Source organism: Argentina anserina, chromosome 5, assembly GCF_933775445.1.
Source record: "Argentina anserina chromosome 5, drPotAnse1.1, whole genome shotgun sequence".
NCBI classification, from domain to species: domain Eukaryota; kingdom Viridiplantae; phylum Streptophyta; class Magnoliopsida; order Rosales; family Rosaceae; genus Argentina; species Argentina anserina.
In genome coordinates, this window is record NC_065876.1 from 3,400,913 (window position 1) to 3,416,604 (window position 15,692).

At 36.9% G+C, this 15,692-nt stretch overlaps 2 protein-coding genes and 1 non-coding gene across 4 annotated transcripts in view; 1 reads left to right on the top strand and 2 right to left on the bottom strand.

Annotated features, from left to right (window-relative positions):
• LOC126794215 (oligopeptide transporter 7-like) overlaps positions 1–15,692 on the top strand; it is a 28,127-nt gene that overhangs the window by 4,783 nt on the left and 7,652 nt on the right. The window lies entirely within an intron of this gene.
• Positions 7–78, bottom strand: TRNAQ-CUG (transfer RNA glutamine (anticodon CUG)). The gene has a single exon. It is a non-coding gene; the product is annotated as a tRNA-Gln (tRNA).
• Positions 1,137–12,984, bottom strand: LOC126794211 (structural maintenance of chromosomes protein 3). Its single transcript, XM_050520867.1, has 30 exons — positions 12,852–12,984; positions 12,184–12,223; positions 11,979–12,054; positions 11,696–11,734; positions 11,490–11,557; positions 11,329–11,400; positions 11,077–11,156; positions 10,889–10,967; positions 10,685–10,802; positions 10,435–10,610; positions 9,949–10,194; positions 9,713–9,834; positions 9,316–9,460; positions 8,395–8,567; positions 8,212–8,311; positions 7,885–8,021; positions 7,589–7,790; positions 6,743–6,830; positions 6,505–6,655; positions 5,758–5,908; positions 5,479–5,670; positions 5,203–5,386; positions 5,054–5,124; positions 4,828–4,979; positions 4,277–4,445; positions 4,005–4,151; positions 3,402–3,491; positions 2,909–3,083; positions 1,944–2,137; positions 1,137–1,388 (listed from the first exon to the last, which is right to left on the bottom strand). The coding sequence occupies exons 2-29, from the start codon at positions 12,196–12,198 to the stop codon at positions 1,947–1,949; spliced, it is 3,609 nt and encodes a 1,202-aa protein (XP_050376824.1). The 5' UTR covers positions 12,199–12,223; positions 12,852–12,984; the 3' UTR covers positions 1,137–1,388; positions 1,944–1,946.

The window sequence follows — 15,692 nt, forward strand, 5'->3', positions numbered from 1 at the left end:
TTTGAGAGGTTCTACCGAGATTTGAACTCGGGTTACTGGATTCAGAGTCCAATGTCCTGACCACTAGACCATAGAACCAACTTGTAGACGATGCAATTATAATAATATTTCTATGTGTTCTGTTCTTAAAGGTTGCAGCATTTTTCAGTCCTAAAATGTTAGAAATGTTTTAAACATTATTTGAGGGTGAAAAATAGTCGGTGCGTAAATGAAATTATGAAGATTTGGTAAAATTTCACATGTTAGTCCACCAAATTTGAAGAATGTATGTCTCGTCTTTTTTCTTAGATACATAATGTTGGCCGAGTGAGCTACTATTATGAGGTTGTTGAGTAATATAGGTATGAGTCGTATGACCCCTGTACAAGGAATGTTTTTCACAAAATGGGGTTCGAACCATTGACCTTCAATTACCAAGAGTATCCATGCAACGTCCGCCCCATGTGTCTCGTCTTTGCAACAACATCAACAAGAATATTGTTCCGGAAAGACATGTCTAAAGGTGATTGAACCAAATGAATTCTCAAGATTAGAGTCTCCTTCAACTTCGGTCATTTCCGTAGAGTTGCCTCAACTCTAGTTATAGTTAGTAAGGTTTCAGTTTCTTTTTCTTCACATTGTAAATTTTGCGGAGCATCAATACATTCAAGCTATAGCTTTCCTATAATGATACAACACCATAACATTTTTCAGTTTCTAATTTAAACGGACGATTTGTTTGTGGCCAAATGGTGATTCCCATGGTTTTCAGATCATTAATGACGGGCAGTATAAATTGCTCCCACTACTTGCATTATGGAACAGATTATTCGTAGGCAAAGATTGCTCCACATAAATGAAATGTACAGGTAACAGGATTGGACCAATTATCTGTTTCATTCTAGCACCAATATGACGGGGTCAAATAACAATTTCGAATCGGACCAGCATGTATCGGTCATCTCTTCTATCAGTTCTATGATGTCCTATAATTATAGTTCTCCTCCTGTGAGAGTTTCTACTATTGTCTGCTACGCTCTATACTAATATCAATAATATCGAACTTCAAATATACGCAAGTCTTTCAGGTTATACTGTTCAAAAGAACGCATACATGCATTTGTAAACAAGTATGACGGGAACAATCCAATTTCAGGTTTTAAGGTAATATTCAAATTTTAGATGTATGCTGTAGTCAAGTGTTAATACAAACGATCAATATATCTTATAAACAAGCATCAGGAGATGGATAAAGATTGTGGTTCAGCAACTTGAATCTTGAGCCAGAGCATAAGCCTACTTTGTACAACATCTGACTCCCTCATCTGTGTTTGAATTCAGCAGACAGCTACAACAAGAATATGACACATGAACCAAATGCAGGTGCTCCATTTTCCTTCTATTAAGCCCTGTTGAATGAACCAAAACAAAAATATGTTTAGTTACAAATGCAGCGACATGCGCAATCAAGTCACAATCCTTCTCTAGTCAGTAAATGGTTATGGGACTTCTCTCTCTTTGTTCTATGTTTCCTTTTAAACACAGAAACTATATATTCAAGTCCGTTTCAAAAATACAGTGACAATATCTAGTCCTACAGTTGGGTGGCCCATTATAACCCTCCAACGCTTGAAAGCTCATCAGATCTAGTTATATATTTGACATGCCCCAAGATTACTGCTTTAGGGAGAGTAAAGGTGATAGATACATGTTTCGGAGAAAGGGATAAAGGTGTTAAGAATGTTGGACTCGCTGGAGAGGCATAAAAAAAATTCCCCTAAAAAAAGTGCCTGCTTGCTTGCACCATTCGAACAAGCTGAGACATTACAATCTCAAGAACCAAAATTAGACATTGGACAGACATGGTGTGCATTAGTCTAATAGTTATTGCAAGTTTGCAACTACTTAAATAACCTAATTTATATTCTTCAACGCATATCAATAGAAGTAAACCTTTTACCAACCTTTTAGTTAGCATTGTGAGACTGGTCTTGATCAATAAAGTTCAATGCTTCTTCCTTCGAGATAACGTTGACTCGGCTCACCCTGTTTGAATGTGTTACACCATATATTTTGTCAGAAACTTTCACAAGCTCTTGTCGAAATGTTGTGGTTATAAATTGAGTAGTTTCTGTATCTGCCAGGCGTCGGATCATATCTACAACAGCTTATTAAGGAACTTCCATGGCTGAAAACTTCCAACATAGACATGTCTAAAAAGAAATGCAGACAAAACTCCCATTACAAGCATAGACATGAGAACACCTTTGAATGATCAAAATAACAAATATCACTCTGCAAATGAATCAATACCCAAAGAAGTTGATTAGAAAGCTGTCCAAAGTCATCATTAACTGTATTAGTCGGCAAGTCCTCCTCACAAAGACAAAGTGACTTGTCTTACTTATATGCTTCTTTGGGTTGATGTCTTAGCTAGAGGCCTATCAACGAAGTCTTCTTTCAAAATATATGTTATTTCCTAAATTTCACTGATAAAATGTGCAATTTTGCAGGCATAGTACAAGAATATTTAGCCTTCATTAGTATAAGCATAGCAAGAGTCGAGCGGTATCCAGTCTCAAAACTTAACAGTTGGATGTTATCTGTTTTAGGTAACTTTCAATTATTTATGACTAGAAAGGCATGCCAGTACATAATAAACTCCCTAATGAGGCTTTAACCAGTTGCATAGATTATTCTTTAGAAAGGAGGTTGAAAGAATTAATGAAACTTATGGTGGGTTGCATACATTTGCCTATAAATCTATGAAGGTGACAGCTAGAGTTGAGTGACGTAAATTTCTTACCATAGGTTCCTAATGGACTAGATATGAAGGATTTTAAGGTGCATATTATAGTCCAATGAAAGTAAAATTTAAATCAATGTCAGAAGAGATTTAGAATTCTATAGTGTACGACATAAAGGATACTTCCAACAGCAGTTCTGTACTGAGGATCCAGTGCTGCATCTATTTCATCAAAAAGATAGAAAGGAGCAGGATCACATTGCTGGATTGCAAAGATAAGCGTCAATGCAACAACAGTTTTCTGACCACCAGACAATTGTTTCATGGACTGGGTCTCTCCTTGCCCAGTGAAAGAAACCTGTTATAAAAGAGGCAAACCAGAAAGATTATGTTGGACTGATATTATTCAACAAATTTTGGAATGAAATTGTCATCAAGCATATCAGTAAAATATATCAGGTGTGCCAAAGCTTGGGTTCCTATCTAAATAAATTATCAATCAGTTAAACCATATCACTAAACTAAGGTAGATGTGCCAAAGCCTGGATCCTACAGCTAGACGAGAATATCATCTTTCTAAAGAGATTATCATAAAATCTACTTTCCAGCTTGCATACTACTAACTAGATATCACAAATAAAGTCGAGATGTCTTATTAAACTAACAAAATACATGCCTTTACTTTCACACCAATATATTTTTCTGATCTATCTGTTTCCGCTGGTCCATCGTCCTCATCCATATCATCATCAGCATGGATACCATCCTGTCAACAATACAGCCATGGCCATTTAAATCACATGAAACAGAGCCAAGTTTCTAGAATCAAGACAATGTTATACCTTCAGCTCTTTAATAGAAACAATCAAAGATTAGAAGCGGAAAACACAAATGTTAAGTCGAAGCCTTGACCAACAGATAATAAAATCCAAATGATAAGATCTCTTAACAAACATTAAGTTTAGAATAATGGAAAATATCCGTCAAAGTTTATATTTCTCGCACAAAACAATGCTAATAAACTTTCTAGAGGAGAGTGGTGAAAAAATTTCCAAGCCCTCTCCAAGACCCAGTCAAAGAGGATGACGCTAACAAGAACTGTCCTAAAACTTCTCAAATATAGAAAGGTTGCCTAAAGAATTCTATTTTGGCACCAAATCGGTAGAATAGTTTTGGAACAAAACTTGGATCAGCCTCAGTGTCAGTGATAGCAGTGCAACGGAATTAACAGACTGCCTATGAAGAGCAAAAACTGAAGAGCTTGGATTTAAAACAAAACCTTTCTTTTCACCATGAGGAGATGGCCGTGGCCACCTTGCACAAGTTCCGAGAAAACTTCACGAAAATTCCTAGCAACACCTTTAAAGGTGCGTTCTATTGATTCATCCTTCCTTTGATCTAAGACAGATATAAGTTCTGCAATTTTCTGCACAAGTGAAGAGATCGCAGGTCAATTCCTAACCTTACCCAACCATTATACTGATTATAGAAAACAAAGAAAAAAAGAATATGTATTTAAGAAATCTGACAGAGATTTCACTGAATTGATACCTCATCACCTGCATCCAGTTCAGCTTGCCTTCTTTGGAGTTCTTCACGTTGTTCTGTAAAATTCACATACTGGTCAAGTGCTTTCTTATTGACATGACTGAACTGTTGCAGTTGCTCATTGCATCTGTGCAGCATTTTATGCAGGTCCTTGATGTTCCTTCGCTTATACCTAGCATTCAGTACAAGAAACTATGAAGAACCATGCCAAGTGTGATATGTTTGAACATTAAAGGTACCATAAATTTTTTGAGAATCTACAGGTTATATATGAAAGTGTAAGAACAACCATCATATATGTCAGAATGGATGGTACAAGCTAACAACCCTACAGGATCCAGCCCACAGGAGCTTGGGGCTGAAGTAAACATGGCATTGGAAAGGAAAGGTGTAAAAATCATTAAAGCAAACAAATAATCTCAACAAATGGATAATCTAGCACATAACCAAATATATAGTGGAAGTTTTAAGACCTCAAAAGAACACTCCAAAAACTAAGTGATATGCATAATCACTTAAGAAAAGATGATTCGAAGTATGAACAGAAGTAGTACGTTTCAAAAGCATCTGATGACAACGCACCCAATTCCCTGATTTTCTTTGAGTACTCTTCTTGTTTAGCAAGATACATATTTCTTTCACTCAGTAGCTGCTCTAGCTCTTTCGCCTCATCCTGGAGTGTACTCTCATAGGTGTCTTCCAAGGTCTGCATTCAGAAGTGGTCATCTTAGCATATATTGTAAAGCAATCATTTACATTCTAGCATGGTAAAAAGACTACCTTCAACTTAGTCTTTTCATCCTTAGTTTTCCTCAATTGCCTCGACTGACCATCAATACTTTCAGAAACTCCTGATGGCAAACTCATATGTTAACAAACAGGTGCATAAAAACAATTAAAAAAAAGTAGCAACAAATCAGTGGCCTCACGTCTGAGCTGCTCTGTTGCATCCTCAACCAATGATCTAGCATCATTCAGTTCCTGAATTTTTATTTCATCTTCACCATGCATATTATCAGTTTCCACGGAAGAAATTATTGCCTCTAATTCTTGCTTCCGCCTCTTAAGGTTCGTAGTTAAATTAGTCTCGAGCTCTGCCTTTCTTGCTTCAGTCTGTCAGTATGAAGAAAAAAATTCACCTGATGAGACATTAAATTGAAGTTGCACTTAGAAACACATGATAGTGAATGCTGCATACGGCTTACCTCAGATCGGTCTGCCTTGCATGTAATAAGCTTCTCTTTAAGATCTGCTATTTCAGGGTTCAATCTTGAGAGAAGATCCTTCTCCTCTGGATTCAAATGATCAATTAGATCAGTGCCCATTTCAGCCCACTTCATGGCCATACTAGCTTTAACCTGATCAATTTGAGTCCGCACATCGGCAAGTGATTTTTCCTACAAAGAGCAAATAAAATGAGCAAGTAAAACAGAGAAATGATAAAACAGATGGCTACATTAACTCATCTCAAACCCTAAATATACCTTATTCCCAAGTGCTTTAGAAATCAAACTTTCCTGCTTATGAGCATTTGCAATGTCCTGCTTTAGCTGTTCCATTTCTGATTTGTCATGAGCTCGCTTAGCATCAATTTTCTGCTGCTCAGTTACAAGTTCTGTAATTTTCGTGTCTATCTGTAAGCTGAATTTAGGATAAACAAGAGTAGGGACTTGAAAAGCTCGTGCGATCATGATGACAAACATGCAACATTTACTAGAGGAACTATGGTAGCTAGGAAAGATATACTTGACAGTATATATGTTATTACAAAATACATATTCAAACGGGGCAGACAATTATCTATGAGCTTATGAGCAGTAACCTTAAGAGAATTCTAATATAGCTGTTGCAGAAGTAAACTAGTTCTCAAATCTCTCCCAGTTGAACTCAGAACTCACTTTCATAAGATTTGATCTTCTTTAAAAAAAAAACACCTTCCTTAAACCAGTAGTAGAGACATTTTCATATGTAAAAGAGGAATTTGAGGGCAAAGCAAATTAAAAATTTGGGCATCCAAGGTCTATTGATGTGAAATGGCAAACAAATTTCAGCTCCAACACCCAATCTAAGCAAGGCTATTCAGACTGAGTTAAGAGTTGGGGTGTCCAGAACTTTCTGTATGAAAGCACTGAACAACACCAATCAACTTGTGTTGGTGTCATGCATTTTTGATCAAAGAAATTAGAGGGCAAAGACAGAGAAACTATATGAAAAATTTCAATAAGAGGATATCTTGAAGCATTGCCCTGATTTTCTCGAGTTCTTCCCTTTTCAAGTTGATAGATTTTGTATTCTGTCGGATCAGATTCATAAACTTCAATTTTGAGCGTCTATGATCATAAAATCCTCCTGTCATTCCACCTTTCTTGCTGACTTGATCTCCTGTTAAATAATTAAATGACGTTTGTCAGGCCAGTTAAAAAGTACACCGCACAAAATATGCAGAAACAGTCCAGCATTCTTACAAACCTTCTAAAGTGATGCAGTCTAGACCATCGGTACGAGCAACTTTTGTGGCTACATCCAAGTCTCGACAAACAACCGTCCTTGCAAATACCTATCAACGATAAGAACATTTAATCATTAATATCCGCTCTTCAAATTGCATGATGCTTCAGTTCAACACTGCCTAATATGCATACACAAACTGGAAGAAGAAAAAAAAGGTAACCCTTAATACTTGGGAAAGAGAATACATGAACTCAGGAACCCAATTAAAAGGTTATGAATTTTAAACTCTTATATCCATATCCAGCACGACACTGTTTCACAAGAATTAAGGCAATACCACGTACAAGGGTCAATCGAAAATGTAGGTAAACATAAGAACAAATGCAGTTGCATACCACCACGGGGACAGTGTCAAACAGATATCAGTTTTCCCCTTTTTCCCCCTTTTCGTGGCAATTCAAAAGCAAGACCTCTAGTTCTTTGAATTTAGTCCAAACTCATCTATATAGGACTGAAGAACACGTGTTACTTCTAATTGAATAACAGTTGGTTTCTCTGGAAATTGACAGAATTAGTATAGTCGAGGCTTTATTAAAGCTTCTTTTTGTGGAACTGAAGCCCATTATATGTAACATAGCAGGCACAAGCTTACTGGTGTGCTGTCCAAGACTATAAGCTCTCATCTTCTCTCTAATAATTGAGGTATTAGAAAATGAAAATGAAATCTTGAAAATTAAAATTACAAAATTAGATGTTCTGCAGCCAAAGATGATTAGTAATTCAACTGCTAAATTAAAATAAAAACTTAGATATGAACCCAACAGCGAATAATGATTTCACAACATTATTTAGGTACAAGCTAACCTGAGCAAACGCAGCAGTGTACTCAGGAAGAAATTTTAACCTCCTTAGTAAAGGAACCACATCTGAATTTTGTGGATAATTTACCCTTGGAGCCCTAACCCTATTTAAGGGGATAAATGTAACACGTCCACCCTTCAGTGAATTGAGGTGCCTTATTATCTGAGTTGATATTTCATCATTTTCAACCACAACGTGGAATAAGCTGTCCAGGAATGAACAAAATTAAATGATTGAATTTCAACTGCAAACCAATGAGATGGCACAAAATAATGGGTAGAAGGTTATGCTTCAGATACCTGTTCCCAGCTGTGACTTCCACTGCAGTGAAGAACTTCTCCTCACAATCAAGCAACTCAATAATAGGACCAAATACCCCAGGAATATTGTACTCTCTGCATATCTTACGAACAGAATTTAGCCCTCTCCTCAAGTCCTGAAAGTATTGCACAGGGGAGAGTGAGATGTTGCAAGTAATTATGTGTGGGATAGTATGTTTGCACTTCGACTGCACAATTGGCATTACTGAGGAGCATATATCAATTTGATATCTATCCATTTTTTCTTAACCTTCTGTAGCTTCAGCATATCAGAAGCTACAGAAGGTTAAGAAACTAATTACTCACACCAGCAGTTGCATGATCAAGGCTCTTCTCTGCCTTCTCAACTTCTGTTGTCAGTTTTTCAATTTCAGCAGAAAGTTCAGTTTCTTTCTTCCATAGCGTCCTGCCACCAAAAGAACAATTAGTAAAGCCATATCAAAAAAGCTAATAAAAGTTCATTAAAGTGATAATTACAAAGACTCATACTTTCGCTCATCCTGCATCTTGTCCCTCTCTGCTTTATGATGACTGAATCCTTCACGTGACTGAGAGATGAGAGACTCCAAGTGAGTGATTTCATTTCTTCGAGATTCAATGTAAACGCCCCGCTCATTCAACTCAGCATTAAGACGTTTAATTTCATCTTGAAGCTTTTTCTCCTGGAATAAACAAGAATGAAATATAAGCTTTTTACACATGTCATTTCCTGCCATCAAGAGAGCATAAAGAGTATATCAATGTTTTTGAATGCTTCTTCGTTTTTCCTAGCAGAAATTTTATCTTAAAAAGATATATCTGAAGGATTTGGTCTATCTGGAAAAGGATGGCGTTGATGTGCTATTACAGAGTTGGACGGAACCTGCTTGACTAATTATTTCTCTCATCACATGTAGTACAATTGTCGGGGATATTCTAAATAAATCTGTAGTACAAGAAAAACTACTTCACCTCTACCCACTCATCATTCACCAATTGAACTTCATATCAGTAAACACAACTGTAAACCAAGGATGCAAATTCCTTTTAAAGTTATGTATAACTGTGGCCATGGGTACAGTTTAGATCAGTCAATAGATCACTGTTTTGTCATACGAATTTATTAGTTCAATAATCAGGTTTATGATATGAATCCCATAATTGGTCAGAGTCGACTCCCATAACAGCCAGCATGCTTGAAGAAACTATTGAGAAAACAATTAGCTAAAATAAAAACAAAAAACACACTATACTTGGAAAAGAAAAATATCATGAGGAACTACTCAGATGGATAAGACTATCATAAGGTTCTATGTCGACTAGTTGAAACTACGCAATTATAATTTATAAAGCACCATATAGTCAGACGATATGAGCAACACCCATATACGACATATATGATTCACAAAATACTAACAAAAGAGGTCATACCTGTGCAAAATTTGCAGAAAGAACTCTCTCAAGATCATCAAATTCCTTTTGAAGCCATTTATCACGAGCAGCTTTACTTGAAAACTGCGTGGCACGACCTTGTTTTTGATAAAGTATGCTAAGCTGCTTCTCCCGCTCCATTATTCTATATTCAAGGGAACCAATTGTGAGAAGAGATTCCAGCACCTTGCACCACTTTAGCAAATCCCAGAATAAAATACGTTATTTGGAAGGGACTAATGGAGCATGTAAAGATAACACATAACAATTTCAAAGCCATGGTTAAGTCAGAATAAAACAGGTCCACAAAGTACTTCAAGCTGAATAAACAATCTGTTCATGTCATGAGGAGAGGCTGCATCAGTTGACGAAAATAAGATAAACATAGTTAGCATACCCCTTTGTTATCTCCTTTTCCCTCATGACTTGATTCTCATACAGAGGACTTATCTTCTGAAGCTCATCCATTGAATCCTGAATCTCTTTCTCCAGACTTCCTAGTTGTTTCCCAGCATCTTCCTGGAAAGCAGGAGAGTAACGACATATGCCATTTGAGTACCTCCCATCACTATCAGCAAAACATGAATAGAAACAAAATAAGAATCACTGCCAGAGGCATAATTGAAATATTACTTTGGCTCGAATATTTCCAGATATCTTCTCCTGTAGATCTTTGACATCAAGCTCAAGCTCAGTGTGTTTCTTTATTGCTTCTGTTCTTCGTTTTTCTACTGCTTCTTTCTCCTTATGTAGAGTCTGAAGCTCTTTTGTCAGATCTTTCAAAGTCTTATCCAAGTCCTTGGACCTTTCATGGGCATCCAGCACGCTATTATACATCTTTGTTGATTTCTCAGAAACCTTATTTCGAGAACTTTCTACCTAGTTCCAGATGAAAAGCAGACATGTTGAGATATAAAAGTTAGAGAAACATAGCTGCTCTTTCTATCTAGATACGAATCAGAGAAATATAAAACCTGACTTCTATAGAAACAGAAGGCCAGAGAGAGTAGTTCTGGTCTACCATAACTCATACAGACTCGACTATAAACTTTTAACCTTTTTTTCCATCAAAACAACCAAAAATTAAATTTGCTAACCCCGTAAATAATTAATACTGACCTCTGCCAGCTTTTGGCGAGCATCCTGAAGTTCCTTGTCATATATAGTGTATTCCAGAGCTTTTCGCTGCTTGTCAAGCTGCTGATACTTCCTAAGTTCCTCTTTCTCTTCGTCCAGTTCCTTTAATCTCTCATCCAAGTACTGAACAACTTGAATTATCTGCTTTCTTTTGTTACCTGATTAGCAAAGAGTAAACAATGTGAGAAAGCATGTCCAATAACCATAAAACAATAATGTATTGATGACTAACCAGTGTCCTGCATGATTTTCAAACTTTCTTGACGTCTTTCCTCATAAACTCGAGTGCCACCGATTTCCTTAAGTAGATCAAGTCGCTCAGAGTCTTTCATCAGTGTCAAGGATGATATCTATGAAGAAGTCACCGATTAAAAACACTTAAGTATTCTTCTATTCATAACTATAACTCAAGTTTAAACAAGTTGCACGGCTGTACCTTTCCTTGCTGCACAACATAATATGGGTTGGATCGAGAGAACCCAGCACTTTCCAGTAAATTCATAACCTCAGTTTTCCTGAAATGAAGATATCTTCCATTATTCAATAGACATCATCGAAATATCCAGTGATCATACACATGATGCAGCCCTAAAAAGCTTTTTGCGGGAATGTTTATATACTCACGTGATGTGCTTTCCATCCAAGAAATATTCATCCTTCTTCAAACCAATTGTCCTTCGCAACCGCACTTCCTCCTTATCGACCTATGAGAAGTGATGCAAAAGTGGAACAAAGAACCATATAAGAAAGCATCCCAATCGCCTCAATTTTTGGTTAATAAGATAGAAATTGAACAGTACTAGAAAGGACTCTAATTACAAGGAAAAATATACAGTAAATATAAAAATAAGGGGCTGAGAAGATGCAACATATTACCGGTATTCGATTGTCAGAGTTATCGAAGACAATCTCCACAAACGCAGATAAGACTTGGTGCCCTGCACCTTCCTGTTCAATATATATTGCCATAAAAGCTGTTTACTAAGTAAATGGTTCAACATTATTAATGAAAGATACAAGGATTTAGTATGACATACATGGAGTAGAGCATGCCGATCATCACTCCGAAGGTTTTGGTAAAGGTCACTTAGTACAAACCTGATTGCTATAAGAAAGTACAAGATTAAAAGACAACACATTACATAATATGTCCAGAATTGGAAAAGTTCCTCCAGAAGAAAAAATTAAAAAGTAAATTCCACAGGATAAGTACTGCACGAATCATGTTTGACTAGTTACTTACCATGGAAGAAGTTTGTCTTTCCAGACCCATTAGCACCCACTGCATTCAAAAGTGTTAAATTGATAAGAATAGATAATAGAGCATTACGTTATTGAACAAGCAAAGGTGCTACAAGCAGATACAGGGACATGTTACTTTTATTTTAAAATTTGCAACGGCAGATTGGGAATATTAACCCACGTAATAAAGCATATTCTTACACCACATTCAAATTTGATATATTATGCACCCATACAGAATTCATCTTCAACAAAACGCACAAGCAAAAGAAGACAAGTCTTACCAACACAGTTGATTTTTGGACTGAATGGCTCAGTAGCAACTTGTTCTCTGTAGCTCTTAAATCCTTCAATTATAATCTAATTTGAGAACCATAAACACCAACAAATTAATAGAAAAATGGTACAAAAACAAAGTGTACACAGAAGAAATCAGCTGAGAAAACAAGGTAATTGAACTACACCTGTGATTCTAAGAACAAAACTCACCTGCTTTATATGCATTTTGAAATCACGCGACCGTCAACCTCTGAGAAATGACAACGAAAATGAACAATGTAAGCCACCATATCAATGTCCCGAAAGCGAAAACTCTTCGAAACCTTACGTAGTGATACTGCAATTAGTATAATGTTTGTACTCTCGAAGCGAATCTACAGAAGTGATTTGCTACTATCCTACATATCTTTGATTCAATCGAAAGCAACCGCACCACCGGATAACCACAGTAACCGAAACACTCAATACGCCATTGATTAGGATTTTTTAAACCTAATTGTGTGCATATGACCAATTCAAGACACGGATTCGTCACTGAAGTAACTAATGCCAACACCACAAAACCTAACCACAGTACTTCGGAGCCGTAATCGGAAACCGAAGCTCTCTCATGGCTCAAATCTCAAACCAAACCAACACCGCCACGGTGGAGGTAGCGAACCCGAACTCAAACCCTAGCTATTACCCAGGGGAGTATACAACAGTCAACAAACTCGAATCAACATCAACGAAGCAGAAAAGGCACATAAGAAACTAAGGGATTCGAACTATTTAGAGAAAGCGGAGAATTGAAATATAGAAATTGGCTCGGAATTGAAGATATAAAGGTGTGTGTGTGTGTGTGTGTGAGAGAGAGAGAGAGAGAGAGGCTTACTTACAGGTGGCAGTTGACGACTGAGTTCATGAAACGAAGAAGAGGACGGAGACGGAGAGGAGTTGGTGGTGGGGAAGCTAAGCAGTGTGGAGTCGGCAGCGGAGTATAGAGCAGAGAGCAGATCGGAGGGAAGTACAAGGCGGCAAAAATGAAAAATTGGGGGAGGTCTTTATTGTGTCTTCCTTTAAAACCAGGAACATTTGGCCATTTGGGAAGTCAATGTGAAATACCAAACTTACTGCCTTGCAGACTATACTACTTGGGCCGGCGCGGGTGAATTCCCACATTTTTACATTATCATATTTTTTTGTTTTACCCAACATTTTGTGAAGAATGTTCGCTACGAACTTTGTTCAGAAAATATTTTTAGATAAATTCCTCCTATGGCCTATGGTTTCACTTTTCCTTCGACTCTTAATATTTTCAATTTTTATTTTTTGTGTTTTGAGAAATATATTAACAAACACATTTTCACCTTATTTTCAGAGTTTAAAAATGAAATTAATTTTCTTAACCAATTACTAAATATCACTTAAGCAGTTAAACTCAACGCGAAGATTATAGCATATCGGAGGGAAGTAAAAGGCGGTAAAAATGAACAATTAGGGAGGTCTTTTGTGTTTTTTCCCTTCAAAACCAGAAAAATTGAAAAGTGAAATGCAAATGTACTACATGCTCCAAATGTGCATACTCCACTAAGACGCATATGTCTTCAACATTAAACTTAAGATTCATATAATCGATCATATTGTATGCAAAAATGTACAACAACACACGGTGCGTGTACATGGGAATAAATAAATGTACAGTGAAAGAATTAAACTCTGAACAATAGTTTTATGACTCAAAGTTTCAAACACGTACTACGAAGACTGAATCATCCATTTGAGGCTTTGAGCAAATGGAAAGATGATCGGCCATAACCTCCGTCCAGTCAGGCCTCTCCGATAATAGCTTGACATCAGAGATAGGGACCTTAATTTGTCTCTGAGTGACAAGTCTCTCTTCATACTTGGAAGACGCTGGATGATCATTAATTGTGCGGCGTCCGGTTGCCATGAATAGCCTCAATATGATCATCAACATGTCCTTGGGGCTTATGATTTCTCTGTTGGAACATTGTGGGCGTTGCTATACAGAGGTACAGAAACAATGCCACTTGGAAGACATGCTTGATTTGATTGTAACCGTATAGGTGCAGATCTTATATACTCGATGAGGAAGTGAAGAGACCTAATTTTGCAAAGGATTAGTAATCATCCACAATCAACGCGGATGAGAAGCCTTCTCCTCCAAGGATCCTGAATCCCTACTCCGACTGGAAAAGGAACATAAACTCATCAAATCATGAGCAAAAACTAATGCAAGCGTATTATCATTCAAACCATACACTTGCAAATTGCCACAGTGAAATTCGTTGGTTGTGAGTGAATTCAAAGGGTGAGTACTATCGGACAACGTACTCGCTAGGAGTGAAGAGAATAAATTAAGAAAAACTAGGCTTCATGCACCCGTGTACGCGCGTGCGAAAGAACCGTGCTCATGTGAATGAAATGATGGCTCTCAGGCATGCGATTGGCTTCAAATTCACAACCGTTACGTGTTAGTCTATCACTTTCATTACAATTGAAAACTCGTATTGTATATGTTGTTTATTTACTCGTTCAACTTTGCGGCTCTAGCCATCTACCGCATCCGAATTGTATTGTTTTCAAGTAGCACTTTGTGATTACTCCCACGTACACTCACGTACAGATTCAACATGCGTGAGAATTAAGATGTCATAAATTGAGAAGCATGCAGCTTTTCAATCATAGGTTAAATAAAACATACAATTACCTACATGATCATAGCTTTTCGATCATTTTTAAGTTCTTAGTTTTACCCTCACAAAATCAGAGCAAATCATCTTATAAAACATCTCGCTCTGTAGTTGGTAATAAAAGTTTGTTTTGAATCGTATAAAGAAAGGAGAGAGATAACTACTATATTGAAGAAACACTTGCAGCAATATATACATGATTACATGTTTTGGTAAACGTAACAAAACCCTGAAAAATTAGTAAATGTAGAAAACCTTTGTAAGAACACAAAAATCAACCTGATATGAGGCTCTGTGATTCTCCCAAAGTTGACATCAACACCAACCTTTCCACTAAAGTAAAATCTGAACTGCAATTTAATGACCACTTAGTTGAAGCCTTATGTACTCATCCCCTCTATTGAGAGATTGGATACAAAGCAAAAAAAAAAAATCATAAAAACGAAGAAAATTGGGACGGTTAAAAACATGAATTCATGCTTGCACAATATCCATGAAAGAGAAATAAAAAATCGAACATCAATAGATTACCCCAATCAATAGAAAAATTGTATTACTTAATATAATTAGCTAGTCCTACCTTGGTGAATCTGCAACCACCGATTAATTTTTCCTCTTTCTGGCTTTATTTTGCTATAGATGCTTCTGTTTCAGCGTGCCTTGCTCCTCCTAATGAACTGTAAAGTGAGAGAAGGGTGTGTGTGTATATATATATACCCTTCTTTAGTTCCATAACATTTTGGATCATCTTCTTCCTCAGTTGGCAACGAGTACGTATGTACTTCTTTAGTTCCGTAACATTTTGGATACGAAAATTTTGTAGAGAATGGTAGTTACATACTTACATTTGCAAGTTGCAGCGATGAAACGCTATTAATTGTGAGTGAAGGGTGGGCACTGGGAAGGTTAGGTACTACCCTACAACTTTTGTCAACAACTATAACCTGGTGCAAATAGACGAACCAGTCGTTGTTCTATAAAACCCTCAAACTGCTTTCATTAATTTGCCATCATTTTTGGTCA

Excerpts from the sequence above, each read along its gene's own strand:
- LOC126794211 (XM_050520867.1), bottom strand. Across the intron at positions 10,611-10,684 it reads GAAAATCATGCAGGACACTG|GTAACAAAAGAAAGCAGATA; the intron begins GTTAGTCATCAA and ends TTTGCTAATCAG. Across the intron at positions 8,568-9,315 it reads TTTCTGCAAATTTTGCACAG|GAGAAAAAGCTTCAAGATGA; the intron begins GTATGACCTCTT and ends TGTTTATTCCAG.